The sequence below is a fragment of the Phoenix dactylifera genome, chromosome 6 (assembly GCF_009389715.1).
Source record: "Phoenix dactylifera cultivar Barhee BC4 chromosome 6, palm_55x_up_171113_PBpolish2nd_filt_p, whole genome shotgun sequence".
NCBI classification, from domain to species: domain Eukaryota; kingdom Viridiplantae; phylum Streptophyta; class Magnoliopsida; order Arecales; family Arecaceae; genus Phoenix; species Phoenix dactylifera.
Genome location: NC_052397.1, coordinates 18,017,856 through 18,035,656, shown reverse-complemented (window position 1 = coordinate 18,035,656; position 17,801 = coordinate 18,017,856). Strand labels below are relative to the sequence as shown.

Below are 17,801 nucleotides of genomic sequence, written 5' to 3'. Positions count from 1 at the left end.
TGTTGGTGGGGGTGGAAAATAAAAGACATAAGTGTCTTTCTCTTGAAAATAGTGAAAGTAAGAATTTCTTAGTTACATTCTTTTAGAAAAATAATGGAAATGTCTTTTAAAATATAGAAATTAAAACAGTAGCACCAAACATGTTTTTTGATTTGATTTCTGTGATTTCATTTTTAAAATAAAAACTAAAATAAAAGTGATGCCAAATAGGCCCTTACTTTTTTTAAATTTTTTCCTTGATATTAAAGGTTAAGTTCTTTTAAAGTTGTTCTAAATGAATATTGTGATTTAAGGGTAAATTTATCTTCTAGGCTGGTATAAAACTGCGTGGTTTTATAGCAACTAACTAGGTTGTTGGTTTAGCATAGAAGCCCACTGGTTGGATGTGTTTTGCTCAATTTTACAACTCTTCTGTTTTTTTTTTAAATTGAGCAACCAGACTGGCTTTAGGTCTGCTTCACCTGGTTTTCTGGTTTGACATTCCGGGCTTCTCCAGTTATGATAACTATGAGGTGTGCATGGCTAAAACACTCTAATCAGGTGAGGGGCTGTTCTTAGACCAAAATACTGATTAAGCAAGGCTGATGAAGGAGTTGAATGCAAACACTGCCAGAAATTTTCCATGTTGAAATTGTATCTTTCACAAGTTTGCATCCATTTGATAGCAAGGGAAGCTAAGAACTACTGTTACGATGAATGAAACTAGAACAATTGTCATCTTTGTACCTGGGCATAGCATTCATTCTAGCCAATGCTATATTTCTAATTCTAGACCATGGGGAAAAAACTTTGTTATTTTCCTTTGACTTCATAGGAGGTTTTGATTTTATATACTCATTCTTAGCTCTCTCTCTTTGATAGAGAGACCCGCTTACCCTTAAATCACCTAGGCCTCAAAATACTTTTGGATGTACCAGCCAAGACTTGAACCTGGGATCTTTGGTTGCTAAACAGAGGAACCACTGAGGCAAAGCCTACTTCATCCCATCTTAGCTAATTGGAACTCAATTTGTTCTTGACAAGTCGGAAGCTCCTAAACATTTTCCTTGCCTTTTTGGATGTTAAAATAACAACTTCATACTAAGGCCTTGGGACTTCAATTGACATTTGTGATACAAGAACTAGGAGGACCATTATCCAAGTGAGTTGGTTCAGGAAGTTAGAGTAACTGTTGATAATAGGATGAGGGAACGAATATGGGTGGATAGTAACAAAGTGATTCCTATGATGAATAAAATAAGATATTTAACTGTTGAATGGGTATATTACTTTAGAGGACAAGTGTGGAAAAGGCCAAATCTAGGTTGCACCAGTAGGCATAGCATTGAAGAACATGGTGTTAACATATGCAAGGAGAGTTAATTTAGATTCTGAAGCAATTTCATTTGTACATTATATATATATATATATTCTTGATTTATGACTATAACTATCAGTGCACATTTAATCAGTGAAACATGTATGTGTTCTAAACATGGTCATGATTTTTATGCATAGGCCCATCAACTTATCACTAGTTAGTAAATTCTAGAGAAGTTCGATATGAGTCATGAATTTACCGAATATGTCTAGCAAAATAAATACGGTTATAACAACACCATGAACAGAAGAAAAAGCTCACCTTTTGATCTAGGGGATGGAAGCTTCACTTTATTTTTGTGGATGTTGTATTTATACGATCTTTTGTAAAAATCTAAAGTTCAATTTTAGTATGAAGGATTACTCCCCTTGGTGCTCTCTTTGTTGTATTGCAGGCTAGTGAAGCTGTAGTTAGTGGATGGCTCTTTTTTCGTTACCTGGTTATTGGAGGTACTTTGCAGCTATTATCTACTTGTAATCCTTCCTGGTCTTTTGTTTAAGTAAGCCATCATTGCATACATTGCATTCCATCAAAATATTGTTTTTACTTTTTATCACAGATTTTTTTTAGTGGATGTCACAACCTTATATTTTGGCTAGCTCTTTCTGTTATATGTAATATTCCATATGAAAAGGACTTTATTTTCTTTTGAGCTTTTGCAATAGCAAGGATCATCTCTACTTTGGAAATTATGTATATTGTGACAGAGGAAAGCAGTTTACCTCACATCCTGGCAATTTCATGAAAACACCAATATGCATGACATGGGCCATGGAGTGCATCCAATGTTCCTGCATGAAAATACAGGTTTTAGATGTTGCACGTGGCCTAAAGTGCCTGTTCATATAGGTCACCGGATGTGCTCCATGGGCCATAAGGCATGTATTGGCATCCAGATGCGGTCACATCTGCATGTGAGCAAACCACTTCCATAACAAAAATCAGCTTCACCACCTTTGGTAATGTCAAATGTGCAAGTTCATGGTATTCTAATCCCCAATTTTATATTTTTTTCTGGTGCCTTGACTATGCCATGCTCAGTTTATGTTAGAGGGTCAAGAGAGAGCAAAGAAAGACCTAAACAAACATATATAGTTGTGAGGAAGGATGCCGTTCTTATTAGAATGTTTGATGAATAAATATTATATATATCATTGCTCAAAAAATAAGTTTTATATCAAAAGCTTAAGATATTTCCTATTTTACTTTTTTTGCAATTTTATATCAGGTATATGATTTCAATATATTTGCTGATGCAGCGTATGTTGGTTTTGCTACTATTGCTGGATTCATCTGGTGGTTTGTTTATTCTGATAACGGCCCCAAATTGCCATATAGTGAACTGGTAAGATGCATTGCTTTTCCATTCTTTGTGTTTTATTTACATTTATTAATTTTTAAAATTATCTAATTGACATTGAGTAACAAGCATTAGTTACTCTTGTAATGAGCTTAAGTGACTATATGGTAGGATGACCACGGATATAACTATGGGTGTCTGCAAATTACAATATGCAGTTGCTGTCTGTTGGAATGTTCCATGATGTCACTTTGGATTCCGAATAAAAAGTTCTGATTGATGGTTGTATAAGTTTAAATTCAATTGGTTAATATATATTTCTAGCAAATAAGACTAATTGCAGGGACTCCAAATCTGTAGAAGTCTAAACAATTAGATAGACTCTGTTGTTATAAAAGATCCCAAGCTTATGGTTCACTTACCATGTTCTCCAAAAAAATTGTTTCATTTTCAATTAGACCTTTCATAATTTTATTAAATATCTTTATAAACCGAGCTTTCTCAAGAAATCTTTCAAAATAAAGTGCATACTGAAGAACCTGGAACACATTTGTAGTTTGAATAATAGAAAATACTGAACTGCATTAGACATTACTGATAGCTCCTAATGAGAACTATGAGACATGGTATTTTTTTGCTAGCAATGAGATTCAAGTTTTATAGGAAAATCTGTTTGCTATTTGGTGATTTAAATGCATTTTTTTATGCTGACAGCTAACATAATCATGGGTCTCTAGCACTCTTCTTGACTGGTCTCATAAGAGGACATGGATTTAGTAGAGCTAACAGTCTATGCATATGAGTGAAAGAGACACCCTCCAAGAGTATGGTGAAGGCAATAAGTTCTGAAATGTTGTATGAGAAAATATTACTCCCATATATACCTTTTCTTTCTGACAGTGCACAGTTCAATTCCAGAGAAATTGCAAAATTCATATAAAAAAATACACAATACTAAATTTGGAAAACGTTAAGACTTAAGATGTGGGGAAAAATGTCACATCGGCTTTTAATGAACTCAATCACCTTTCTTTTTACATGAATTAATATGGAATCATGAATAGTCATTGGCTCAACCAGTGCATGTATACAAGTATGTAATGATACATTCTCTCTCTCTCTCTATATGGATAGATAAGTATTTACCCGGTAAGGCTCGAATCTAATTTATTTAACTCTAGATTCTATCATATGAATGAAACACATTTCTAAAAAAGACAAATAAATAAGTTCGCTCAAGACTTATTTGCATCTTCAAAAGATTGTTCGGGACGATCAATCACGAAAGATCCATTTTCCTCGAGCAAATAAACTATAAACATCAAAGAAGAACGTTTAATAGATTTACATTCCTGGAACAAAATCAATTATTAATCAAACTTTTTATACTATACATGTCTTCCTTTTTTTTCACTTCAGGTTCAAGAATTTTTCCTTTCTATCAATTCCATAAAGTCAAGTAGATGAAATATATGAATTCCCCCCCAGTTTCTGCATTACATTGATTTACAATGATTGGTTTGAACTAGATAAGATATAAGATGAACCAAGATGAAATAAAAAAAAAATGGGGTCCTGATCAATTCATGATGACCTTTACATGGAGCTGCTAACTATGACGAATGTGCTAACTATGTATATGACGCCGAAAATAGACCGATTTGATATCACCCTTCAATTCGAATTAGCAAAAGCAGCGTGTCCTTGCCTAATATGCATTGTGAAAGACATTCTACTAGAAATTTTCTTGTTATTGCTTTGTCATATTCCTCCAAAAGTGGATCTCGCTCTTATAGCTCCGAATAATTAAATACATGCATTAAGATTATGAAGGCTTCTTATTCATCAACAACGGAAGCACTTTTTCATTCTTTCATATACTAGGGGATTTCACTTGGAAAAGAAAATGTTCCATACTAACGTATTCGGGTCCATAACCATGGGTTCCAATGCACGAGATCTTGTAGCACTTATCAATTGTACGTTTAATATTTTTACTGGCTTTTGTCCCTTGCATGCTAAGGAGCTGTTAACCTCGATGCTAAAGCTAGTTCCTTGTTAGAATACACTCTTACTTCTGATTCTTTTTCTGATGATATTTTCTGTTTCTCCCCATTCCTTATGTTCATCTCCTTTAAAATTAAGCTTGTAAAGGTTCCCTTAGATTATTTTGATTTATTTTTTGTTAAATTCTTATTATTTTTCTCAAAAATTTCAGGTCAATTTTGATTCTTGTTCAACAAGACCGACAACGTACCCCTGCAGTATTTTTGACGATCGACATCCGTCTACTGTGTCAATGACTGTGCTTGTTGTCGTTGAGATGTTTAATGCTTTAAACAACCTGAGTGAAAATCAGTCTCTCCTGTAAGTTGTTAATGATTTGCAATTACAATTTGATTGCCTCATCTCAAATTTGTATATATTTCCAACTTACGCTGGCCGAAACATTTAGAAATTGTCCAAAATTTCTCTCCCATGCATTGATTTTTGTTTTTTTTTCCGGAGCTTTTTAAAAAGGTTAATACTAGGGAAATAGTCGTGTTTGCTACAGGTAGCAAGTGTGATGGGTGGCAAGCATATACGCCATGGGGCCCGGTGTGAATTGCATTTTGATTCACACCACACAGGGCAGAATTCATGGGGGCACTCCTAGGCTGCTTGCCACTTTTAGAACTAGTTAGTGAGAGTGAACCTAATTATTTCCTAGTTCTGACATTATTCTTATACTATGTTACTATATTGTTGGATGGAATGCTGGCTTCTTGACTATACCTTTTATTGACTTTCAAGAACTAGTTAGTGATAGTGAGCCTAATTATCCACTAGTTCTGACATCATTCTTATACTATATTACTATATTCTTATCATTTTTATCACTTGTTCACACATCTTCTTTGATCTGATGTCAATACAAATTTAGTGGGAAATAGTGGGACCCCGCCTTATTGAAGATTTGCCTCTCAAGATCTATCAATTTTATTGCAGCATATTGTGTAGTTATGCACGGATGCAACCATAGTTGCACATGCTTGCTTCCCTTTAAGAATTTATGCCTATGTGCATGATTTAGTAAAATTGAGAAAAGACATCTGCTATCATTATTTTCTTCGAGTTGTGATGCACATGCATAGTGATTTTTGTGGCTGAAAGAAAAAAGAGGACTTCAACTAGCTTAAATGTCTACAAATGTATGAAATCATCTATAGATTATTTTTGTTAATTTGTTGAAGCGGGTGAATTATAAAACTAAGTATTTTTTGTCAAGTTTAGAATCTATGACATACAGACTGATTTATTGGAGGACCAGTGACATGAGCTTAGCAATATTTTAAGCGCACCATTCAGTGGATCTGAGTCAAGCCTAGATCAGACTCAAGCTGAGCTTGTAACTAGAACTCTAGTGCCGCATGATATATGTCATGTTTTGCTTTATTACATGTATGCACATGGACAGTCACACACAGATAGACTCACACACACACACACACACACACAGAGAGAGAGAGAGAGAGAGAGAGAGAGAGAGAGAGAGAGAAAGATTTATGGGGAAGTACATTGCAGGTAACTTTATTTTTATGCAGAACCTTATATTTTTTTTGGTTGACGAGAACTTCAATAAATTGACTAATTACAACCTCATTTGTGGTGGTGCAAGTTTTTTTAAATAGATCATGGGACATGGAACCACCAAATTGGTTTAATCTTATGTTTTTGTAAGAAAGGAGGTGGAGTGTAATAGCACCGAGCCTGAGACCAGTTTGAAAAACTTTCAAAGTTTATGGATTTTATTTTGATATAGAGATCTGACAACACAGATGGATTAAATTTTGCAAGTTAAATTTCCGTTGTTTTATTTCATTTTTATTTAAATGGTCCTGGATTTTGATAGATTGAAAAATTTATGGTGCTTCTGTCATCCTATTCCCTACTTGTACTATGTTGAATAAATGATAAAAGTAGATTTGATTTTCTCCATACTGCTACTTTGACTTTTGTGTGTTACTGATTGCTCGAAAACCTTGAAGGATTATTATGATTTATGAAGGAATGTTTGTAAGACCGCCATTACAATTTGAAGCTGCAAGTTTTTGGCTATTTTTATCCTTATGAAAAGTTGAGATTGATCTCATGCTATCATGAACTTTAAAATGATCAGCAGCCCAATGGGCTACTGATTCAACCCAAACTCAAGCATATTACTATTTCTATGAAAATGAGGATTTTATGCATTGCTTTGAGACGGAAGACTATTGTCCATTCTTCACTGCTTTGAGAAGGGAGACCTGCTGAACTGATAATTAAAGATGCTCTTCACTTTTCAGTGTTATCCCGCCATGGAGTAACCTATGGCTCGTCGGATCCATAGTTCTGACTATGCTCGTCCACATACTGATTTTGTATGTTGAACCCTTATCTGCACTTTTCTCGGTAAGTCTAGTTTCTTATTCTATCGAACTTTGCTTTGTTTTACTACGGCTTTCTCTGATAAGAGAGTCTCTACCTTGTAAAATACTCCAAAATATTATTCTAAGAAATAATTCACTGTCTTGCAGGTGACTCCACTATCATGGGCTGAGTGGACTATTGTTCTATATCTCTCTTTTCCTGTTAGTACATCCTTCTTCTCTTATATAACTTGATTTTTAGACGATCACACAGTGATTGATGTTGATTAGCAGAATTAGATAGCTGCTCAAATTACTACAGGTTGACCATTATGATCGTATTGAAAGATCATACCATCTCAGTGTGCATTACCTTTTCCTTATTGCAGGAAGCCAACTATAATGGTAGTTGCTTCAGAAAGGCAATTCAATGCATTCTATTTAAAACATTTAGGAAGTGTGTTCTCAAGAACAAGAAACCATGCCCTGAAAGAAGAGAATGCACTTCAATCTTAGATTGACAACACGGATGTGCCTCTTGTTTTTCCTGGTGTTGTAACATGCATTTCCACATTGTATGTTAAAGCACCATAAAGCAATCCTGGATTAAGTAAGACAATTTTTTGTACTACCTGGGGCATAAATTAACATTATGCATACTCCAAAGCTCAAGTTAAAAAAAAATACTTCAATTTTCTATCAGCATCAGAAATCACTTTGTAACTACTTAATCCTATCTCTGCTCCCCCACAGAACACATGGTACTAATAAGTTTGTGGTGTTCTTGCAATATTTAAAATGAATTTTTTAGTACATATATTTGTGTACGGATGTTTGTTAGGGGTATCGAGTGTGCCCATTTTGTGAATGGGCTCTCATGGCTGTCACCTGCCAATCGTACTTGTTTCCACTCCCACTTTATGTGATATATGTTTGTCCTTTGCATAAATGGATTTGTAGAGAATTCTCATCTACATTAATTTGTAAGTTTAGCATTCTGAAGAACATTGCGATTGGGTCATAAGGGGTAGTGGACCATGGAGAATATTTTCTCTTGGTTAAATTTTCTATGCTTTCATACATTTAGGTTCCCAAGAAGTAGAATAATGGCATCATGAAATTATAAAGAATGATAAATGGAGCCATTGGTATGTTGAAGAACTGCATGCATTGTTTTTATGAAACAAGTATCATCAAAACCACATTCGTGGACCAGCAGGTGATTTTTTTGTAATATTGTCATGATCTCTGAGTAATGATATTAGGCACATTCCATTAATATTATAATGAAATTTAAACTCATCTATTAAGTTATATGATGTGTATTTACTATGATATATAGTTGTCAAATTTTATAGATCATTAGTAACAAAATTCATAAGCAATGCAAAGTTATCTCAAATGTTACTGTGCCTGGTTAAAGACTAGGAAAGTTGGTTCTGCAGTTCGCCAAATCAATTTAGCTGATCTAAATCCATCATCAGTTTAGTTGTTACTAGATACAGCTTCCTCATGCATAGTGATATACCGTACTTCAAAGCTGTCATTGACTTGACTTTTGCTTACTGCAGAAAATATCTGCTGCTAGTCTCTACTTCTTCATTCTCTTGTTTAGCTTGTATTCCTTATGATAAGCTTTATTATGTCAACAAGCAAAATTATTAATATACTGCACTATATTCTGATTATTGTTTGTTTACCCTAGACGTATTGGCTCACTGTTAGATGTGCATTTGCATAGGTAATAATAATTGATGAAGTATTGAAGTTCTTCTCAAGAAATTATAGAGGTAAGATTTTCCATCATTTCTTCAATTTTGAGATTCTGCTTAACATTTCCTTGTTTTATTTTTAAATTAGAGTGCAAAAGCAAAAAGGATCCAACAGCATTTTTTTAGTCTCATCCTATAATCTCCATGGCCTAAATTTTTTGTCACTCTTCATAGCCATGTTGCAGCTTTATAGTCTTATAATTTTAATCTCAATTTTTATCAACTATCATCTCTGGCTTGTTATTAGTCATGCAAATGATGCCTAATATCTGCATCCATTTTTATAATTGACCTCATTGCCTTGTCACACAATTTGATGCTACAAATTTTCCAAAATGGAAAAAGCATATATAGACCAAGATCAAGTTTTTTTTTTAATAAAAAAAAGAACTTTAATCCATGCCACTCCATATTGCTTGTAAGCAATATGTGCATGGCAAGACAATAATTTTGATAACTGATGAACTGGCTTGGAGCGTGTAGTCATTTAAAATATAATGCAACTCCTTCATTGGCCTAAACTGGGATGTTGCAACCTTCTGTTTCTGATTTCTAATTTCACTGAACCGAACAAGGAGGCCTTTCTTGGTTTTCTGCAGGTAGAAGGTTCAACTTTAGATTCGGAAGGCCTGATATGCTTCCCAAAAGAGAAAATCGTGACCAATAGAATTCAAAACGAGACAAATCATACTTGTTATGCTTGGTGCCAGAGGTAGCACTTGTAAATGTTACACAAGTTTGGGAAGAGCTTAACCGCCCATGTGGCAGTGATGATCGTCTACCTCCGGTACGGATTGGAGGCTAACTTCATTTTGCTTGGAGATATAGAGATGAGCGCTACAAAACTTACCTGCATGAAGAGTACCCTCAAAGGGCATCACATTTCTTGTCACCATGTGTACAGCTATTTATGTGGTATCCAGATTCAGTCTGATGATTTTGTTCCATGCCTGTTTCTTATCACCTGATACAACTGTCAAGGATGTATTCATCTGTCATTTGAGGGTTGTGACATCTCATTTGTCATCAATTGTAGCATGGGTCTTAATGATATTTGTTAGCATCAGACATCAAAAACTGAACCATGCAACGCATGTTTTTTTTTTCCTAGTACACTATATCTAATTCTAATTGTTATAATTGACTTAAAAACTTGTTTTTCATACTGAAAATAATGAGACCAAAGCTGATACAGGCAGCCTTCGATGCAATTTGTTGTGGAAAACTCAAACTGAAAATGAAGCTCCCAAGCTCTAGCTTATCAACGCTTGCTGGAATTATTGAGCAAAACTTGCATGCAAAACACGTAAGCGGAAGACAATGGAAAATAGTCGCGTAAGCTCAACGAGCTACCAAAATTAGAACCATTGGGTGTTATATCTGCAAGCTTGTGAGAATAAGTCGTCTCAGCACCTGACCCAAGCCAAAATGGGAGGAGCTAGTAAAAAATCCATGGACCATGAATGCAATGAATTTCTCCATGTGGCAGCAGAGCTCAAGGTTATCAAGTTGGTGACTTCAGCTTGTGCGATCTTCTGATTGCATACACAGTCATTTAGAAGGGTAACCATTGACAGAGCATTCACATTTGTTAAATTAAAGCAGCTGCTAAAATTTAACAACAATGGTTGGCGCTAATCCTGATCGAGTTTAAGAGTAATCTATGAGATGACAAATAATCATGTGTCTCTGGTCATTTACTGTAACATGCTGATTTCAGCTTCCCAGATTCCTCCACTATAAAATTCACTAAACTGCATTTACACCAGCAATTGAAGCATTATATCTAATTTCTAAATAAGCCAAGCTGGGCTTCATGGTGCCTTCCTGTAAATCACAGAGCAGGCTCTTCCCAAAGGCATGCTTTGCCTCTTTGAAAGTTATACCTGTTTGATTTCACGGATGCTTAATTTTGAAGCGGTTGACAACAGCTATTGAAGCACAGGTTTATTCACGTTCCCACGGTCGAGCTTGACCTCCAGCGAGTCTGAAACCCCAATTACCTCAGTTACAAGTCATCCAACCATTGTCCTCTGCCTGCCATCCAGACTGAGAAGTTCTTCATAGCTTCATCCTATAGGATAAGGCATGCAATTAAATTTGAACTTTACAGGATAGAAGGCAGAAATGAAAGTGGCAGCAGGTACAGGATGTCTCCTGTACCCCATGGTGAAAAGCTTGTAGTCGTTTCCCCAAAGCACATTTCTTTAAGAAAATCCATGCAACTTTCCCAATCATCTTTCAGCTGTTATCCTGGTTAGCAGTTGGTTAAACAAAAAGAAGGCAATTATATTAGTGAATGCAGTTATATTAGTTAACTGTGATGACCAAGATCAGTTGAAATCAAAAGACAGACAATCAAAACAGGAACATTATTTTGTCTCCATTGATCATATTATTATCACTTCAGCTTCGATCTTTTAAGTAAATTTCGATCTGGAGCACCATCCCTGGTAATAACCTACCTTCTGTCATCATTTGTGATAAAATCAAGGACATATAGAACTCAAATAACACAGACAAACAGATGATGTACTCACATTTCGACATGAGTAGGGATTATTGCAGACAAATAGAAATTCAGAATGTTCCAGTGGTTTCTCAGTTTCATCCTTGTTCTTACGCATACTACGTTAGAGTTTTATTCCCCAAGTCAAGCACCAAAGCTCCCTTAAATTCTAAAATGCCATGTATGATCACGCCTACAGCATTTCCATGACCGGTAGTCAGATTCTGATATTTTAGAACAATACCATTTTAAACTAACAGAACTGAGAACTATGACCCTGGCTCTCAGCATATCATGTTCATGACTCAAAAATGTGACCACTTGAGCATGAATCGTAGGCAGGATGGCATTGAATATAGCATAGAAATCCACCCATAAGCCCCAATTCTGAGAATCTTACCTGACCTGATGATTCCTGTGTAGGTTTCTGTGCAGGATCACATAATTTTTCCTTCCACTGCCTTACATGAGGTTCATCTTCAAGATTTTGGTAGGCAGACGGCAACAGAGGTCCTACAATTTTTCTTCGAACTGATGCAGCTTCCTTTAGCTTTCGCTTCCTGATCCTCTTTCTTTGAGCTCTTGTGAGCTTTTGTGGCACCGAATCACCTGTATCGCTCGGCAAACTTTCCTTTTCCACATTGTCAGCATCTTCTGCTAAAACAAAGAGCTCAAGGAACAGGTCGCAGGAAAGATTCAAGTTTTATAATTTACAAATTTGCATGTATATTTACCTGGGTCCAAGTCCAAGTCCATGCACCCAGAAACCATTGCCACTGATTCCTCTTCAGCTAACTGTCATAAGTTCCATCAAATATGTAAGGGCTTTTATGCAAACTTTTGAAATCAGAACAAAACAGAAATGATAGAATTGTTGTGTCGTCAAATAACATGTGTATTTGTGTATACATACATATATATATATATACATACATGCAAACATATACATGCCCATGCATGCATGTATAGTATGTTGCATAAACAGAAGGCAGGAAGCAAGCTAGGGTATTCCTTGGGGATTCCTAATAAGCATTGTCATGAAATCCAAGATTAACCAGAAATTTGCGAAAGCACAGTGTACATTAATTAATGAAAGTAGTAATACACATCACATACAACAAAAGTAAATAAATAAATAAATAAATAAATAAAGCATGTATAAAAGAAATTCTGTAGCATATCTCACTAATTATTCTGTATACTTTCGATAAGAAATTAAAAAAGGCTAACTTTAGATTGTCAAGGTTTTCTTTCTTTAATTTTTTCCCTTCTTAGAAGCAGGGGATGTCCCATAAGATATGAAGTAAAACTATCAACAGATCACCCACTTGAAGCATGGCATTCATCTTTTATGCTAGACAAAGTCCAACTAAACACGAACAAGTAGACAAAAGATACCAAGACATAGTCTTTAAGTTTCAATCAGAAAAGTAATAGGCAAAGAAAAAAGTAACTCTCAGCCGGTCCAAGCATAAGCATGCCATTCATTCCTTCTTGGAATCGAATTATAGAACAATATCAATATGTTGGAGATGAAAACAACCAAACATTGCAGCCACCCAACATGTACCTGTTGTGCATGCCTCGCCTGGCTGACAAGCCATGTACCTTGCTAACACTTGACAAGGATCATGTACAGTAATCAGGGAAGTATGAGCTACATATCATATTGAGATGGTTTTCAACCAAACATGCACATTATTGTGGATTATGTACTTTAGGGTTGAGTTATGAAAAATCGCCATTAGCAAAAGATCTGATAAGGTTCAGAACCTTGGTTTTGGTCAGACCTACAAACTTCCACTTTCTGCAGTTTTAGCAATTTTGACTTGAGTTTCAGAATTTGACAAAAAATGAAGATACTAGAGAAAATAAAAGGAAAAAGATTAGGACAAAATGTGGCATATCACATGAATTTTGGGCATGCTGCACAGTTTGAAATCTTCGGATTTATAGTCTTGGAGTTTCTAAAGTAATAACCTATATTAAGAAAAAGTATTATTTTTTAAAAAATGAATGAAAATATTTAGTACTTATATTACACTAAGTTGTTTCATAACAATCGACCTATTAAACATGTAAAAATGTAAATATGCATGAAGAGACATACACTACAAGAAACCAGTATGATGATATGTCCTTGTTATTATATTTACCATCACGGAATTAACATCCGAATATCGAGGTAATTTCTGCCCTTTTCTCAGCTACTGATTATTTGCTTGAAGAGAATACTTTTCCTTTTTACAAGAACTGTGACTTTACTTAGATTTCGCAATTCTTTTGGCCTACAAGCATTGCAAAACATCTCTAAGAGCATGCTCCATATCTCAGGTAGTAGGGTATCCTCATGGTTAGAGCAAATCGTCAAATCACACAAGAAACAATCTAACAGCGGTTAACCTATCCAATGTATCAATTGCATTCACTCCCTCGCTTGTTTGCTGACCCAACGGGTTAGGGTTTGCTAAATCAAGTCATGGAGTTAACCATCGAGCCCTAATCCTGGAAGGAAATTATCTCAACAAATTACTACTCAACGTTCCGATCATATTCGTAACAAATTCTAACATCCATCATGGATGAGGAGAGGGATCAACAAGCGGCAAGGGATTTGCACGAGATCTTTATCTTCACTTTCGATTCGATCTTTGGTGATATCAAGGAAAAGATTAGGCTGATTTGGGTCCTCAATTAGGTGAAAAAGAATCCAGAAATCCGAGCAGATGGCGAAATTTAGATAGCAGTAGAATACAGATCAGAGAGCACGGAGACGAAGAGATTACTTGAGGTTGTCGGACGGGCGACGACGGCGGCGGCGTCAGGGGATGGTAGAGGTTGAGGAGCGCCTGGTGGAACTTCCTCCGCTTCTCTGCTCTCGTCCGCTCCATTTGGAATTGGAAATTGGGAGCGATGGGTTCCACCGGACTGCCTCGAAAGGGTTTAACCAGCGGGTGCTCCAGGACGACGCACGGAAATGCGATCGCCCGCACGAAACCTTCCATGCGGCAACTAACTCGACCGAGTCCGCCAATCAGTATGCGCGCATAAATCCATGCAAGCGAGGTGGTGCGCCTGGCTAGCCAACCCATGAAATGGAGTTCCACAGAATAATAAAAGATACAAATAAGACGTACAGATGATGAAATAGTGACCACCAAGTCACTTTTATTCGAAAAATAACATCCTCAAAATAAACGCGACACATCAAAGATCATGAGCGTGCAAGATTTGGCATCATTATGAACATATCTTGGCCGACATCATTCCTCTTTTCCAGCTCCCCAGCTGCTTGGATCCTCCGGCACACTCGAGCTTCTCCATAGACCTGGCCCGGCCTGCAGTAGTACCCCTTCTCCGGAGCGCAGTGGTCGTCATCAGAGCAGATGCACAGGCCCTCCAAAGCACAGCCCTTCCCGGAGATCACCAGCTCTTTCCCTCTTAAACCCAACACAGCATCCGTCCAGTCCGACGAGAACAAACCCTCCTGGTCGTACTTCTCCATCACACTCACAAACTCGTCCCCCTTAGCTCCCAGCTTCTCCCTCACCTTCAGAAAGCCAATGTTTCTGTTCTTCCCCCAGTGCGGCAACCCGTTGTACTTGAACAACGCCATCTGCTCGATTTCTTCGAGCACATCCTCGAAGAGCCGGGGCTGCTCCGGATCACGGGAGCGGTAGTAGGTTATGTCTATGTCGACGCAGTCTTCTGTTTTGCCGAGGTAGGCTGTGGAGTTGCGGACGAAGCGCATGAGGAAGCCGAGATACAGCTCAGTCCCACAGAGAGCCCCGGGGTTGGCGTCGCGGAGCTTCTTTACATCGGCGATGAAGCTGGCGATGCTGGTGAAGGGTATGCTCGCTGTAGTTTGGTGATAGAAGATTCCTGGAATTCGAGGGTCCCATCCGCAGGCTGTCTGGACGTTGTCCTCCGGGCTTCTCAGGCAAGACCCTGTGGAAAAATTTTGGTTAATAATCCAACGGTGTAAGTTGGCACTTCGGTGTTAATGTTATGCTCTCCAACTGGATTTGTTTATACTTCAATGAAAGTCGCCATCTTCTAGTAATGTTTATGTACAAAATTAATTGTTGAACATGCCCAAACTTGCATGCAAATTATACCTGAGGATTGCATGTCGCTTTGATTTCCGATGACCGGATAGCCTGTGAAGTCGACGATACTGCCGTCATTGCTCTTGAGGCCCATGCCCAGGAGGAGTAAACTTATCACTTGCGTTTTAGCTAGCAAGCATTTTCCATTGGCATCCTCTCTTGCCTCGGCTAATTCCTCTGCAATGTGTGTACAATATACATGGGATGCAAAATTACAAAAGCCATATAGAATAGGAAATGGAATGAGAATCTTTTTTTTTTTTTAGCTGGGAACCCACTCGAACGGAGGCTAAAGGAGTAATGTTATATTAATGCTACCATGGATTGATTTTGTTAAAAAAAAATTCTACATAAAAGAGGTAACGTTGGACATCATTAAATCATTTTACTAAAAAAGGACATCCCTAATATCGTAACATTAAAAGATCAAAATGGAGATCAGATAGGAAAAAAGTTTGAAGTGCACCTAAGGCACGGGTAGACTTTATGATAAGCCTGGCTTGCGGTCTGAACCCTAAGAAATCGTTCTCGCCTCTCCCAGTAGCGTTGATGGGAAGTTTGACATCGTCCCCGTAGACTACAATGGCTTGTGAGGGGTACCAAGTAATGTCTCCGTATTGCGTAGTGAAGGCAAATGAGGCGATGGTCTGCTCAAAGGCCTCGTCTCTTTGGACCCTGTTGGTGATGGAGCGCTTGAACATGGGTTCCAGCTGGAGAGTAACCTGCATGGTTCATTCATGCAACAAATCCTTTGGTTAGAAATGCAATCATGTCCCAGAACTTTAATTATTATAGACGGGCAAAATTGCCAGGAGACTATGGTTGAGCTGGAACGAGAGATCTTGTTTTTTCAATTTTCTCAGGGCCATAGTTTTATTCATAAAAATATATAATCACACATTTATATATATAACATGTTTTTATTCATAAAAATATGTAATCTTAGATATATATATAACCTTTGTTGAGCCTCTGATGCGTCGAAAAGGAGTGTGCGTGGGGCCGGGCGCGCGAGGTTTTGGAAGGTAAGGTTGTTTTTTTTCTTTTGGGGTAAGGTACGGTTGGTTTCAAAATTCCACTACATGTAGAAAATAATTTAGATGTGTAACGTGTATGTAACGTCATGATCAGACTGGTCATGTGGGAAAGGCAGTCGCCTGCACTCCGTGTAATTTACTACCTCGGTCATGTATGTTCTTTTCTTAGCCTGATCCTCCCTCTTCCATGCAATTCACAACCTCGGGCTTTTGAAGCTGAATAAGTAGATAGAATACGGCACCGGTGCAAAAATATTAAAGTGAAGAAGTGATTGCTGTGGAGCTGCCACATAGGCCTTGCATGCAATTTACCCGGATACAATTTACCTTTGATGCAAGCCATCCAAAACTTATGTATCTTTGCTGGCCAAGGAAGTGAAGCTGCTGTCAGTGACCTAGTACACCCATCTGGCAAAATTTTTAACGTACCTGAGAAACAACTCCAAGCACACCCAGAGAAACTTTGGCAGCCAAGAGGTCAGGATCATCCTCTCCAAAGCTGACGACCCTTGCGTAGAGCCCGTCGATCTGCACCGGGCTTGGCACCACCAGCCTCATTCCGACGACGTACTCATGCACCGCCGAGCCCTTGCCGAACACCGAGCTCCCGTGCGAGCCGGTCCCGAGCAGGCCCCCGAGCGTTACCCCCTCCCAGTAGGGCGAGTGGGGCACCGCGAGGCCGTTGGCGGCCGCCACGTCCAGGAGCGCCCGCAGAGTGATCCCGGCCTCCACCGTCATGCGCGAGCTGGCCGGGTCGACGCTCACCAACTTGTTCAGGCGCTCGGTGCTGATTGCGAGCCCTGCGCCGCTCGGCCCGCCGGGGCACGACAGCTTGGGGATGCTGTGGGCGTAGGCGCTGACCGCCTTCATGTGCTGCTTCGCAAACGAGGCATTGGAGACGGCCAGGAGGAGCTCCTGCTCGTTGGTGGGGTACGTGACGGCAGCCACCCGGCAGGTGCTGCGGTCGGGAAAAGCGCCGTAGGCATTGGTCACGGTGCAGTTGGTGTCGCCGGACGTGCATTTGATGACCGGGCCCGGTGGGGACCCGCTAGCTGGGAGGTGGAAAAGGAACAGGCTCAGGGTGACGAATGCAAGGAAGGTGGCCATGGTGGGTGGTGGTGCGTATTGGTTGGAGGAGCAGCTGTTTTTATAAGGGATCTTAGTCGATTGAGTACCGAAAATTATTAGCAATTACGTGCCGTACACCAATGGCTACGGTTCGAGGATAAGAGCAAGCCATTGACTGCCATGCACGAGGATGGAAACTATATATTCCAATATGCAGCTTCTGGAAGTTTATAGCAATTTTTCTTTTAAACAATTAAG

General features: G+C 38.3%; 2 protein-coding genes across 7 annotated transcripts in view; one reads left to right on the top strand and one right to left on the bottom strand.

Annotated features, from left to right (window-relative positions):
* Positions 1-9,933, top strand: part of LOC103707506 (calcium-transporting ATPase 3, endoplasmic reticulum-type) — a 46,383-nt gene extending 36,450 nt beyond the window's left edge. Inside the window, exons 28-34 of one of the 3 annotated variants that reach the window (XM_008792021.4) lie at positions 1,755-1,809; positions 2,620-2,705; positions 4,879-5,027; positions 6,986-7,091; positions 7,217-7,270; positions 8,790-8,838; positions 9,420-9,933. In XM_008792021.4, the coding sequence (XP_008790243.2) occupies positions 1,755-1,809; positions 2,620-2,705; positions 4,879-5,027; positions 6,986-7,091; positions 7,217-7,270; positions 8,790-8,838; positions 9,420-9,487 (567 nt within the window). In that variant the 3' untranslated portion in view covers positions 9,488-9,933. Of the gene's footprint in view, positions 1-1,754; positions 1,860-2,619; positions 2,706-4,878; positions 5,028-6,985; positions 7,092-7,216; positions 7,271-8,789; positions 8,839-9,419 lie in introns of those variants that run through there. The other 2 variants (XR_003385805.2, XM_008792022.3) reach the window with 2 other exon arrangements.
* A 515-nt stretch (positions 9,934-10,448) lies between these two features.
* Positions 10,449-17,615, bottom strand: LOC103707507 (probable L-gulonolactone oxidase 4). Of its 4 annotated transcripts, none has more exons than XM_026804811.2 (8): positions 16,905-17,615; positions 15,905-16,160; positions 15,448-15,615; positions 14,116-15,277; positions 12,064-12,124; positions 11,730-11,983; positions 10,984-11,073; positions 10,449-10,894 (listed from the first exon to the last, which is right to left on the bottom strand). In XM_026804811.2, exons 1-4 carry the CDS (start codon positions 17,580-17,582, stop codon positions 14,544-14,546), a joined length of 1,836 nt encoding a protein of 611 aa, XP_026660612.2. In that variant the 5' UTR covers positions 17,583-17,615; the 3' UTR covers positions 10,449-10,894; positions 10,984-11,073; positions 11,730-11,983; positions 12,064-12,124; positions 14,116-14,543. The 4 variants fall into 4 exon arrangements, with proteins under 4 accessions (XP_026660612.2, XP_038983614.1, XP_038983615.1 ...); XM_039127686.1 differs by having other exon boundaries at positions 11,735-11,983; XM_039127687.1 differs by having other exon boundaries at positions 10,984-11,986.
* Positions 17,616-17,801: the final 186 nt, after the last annotated feature.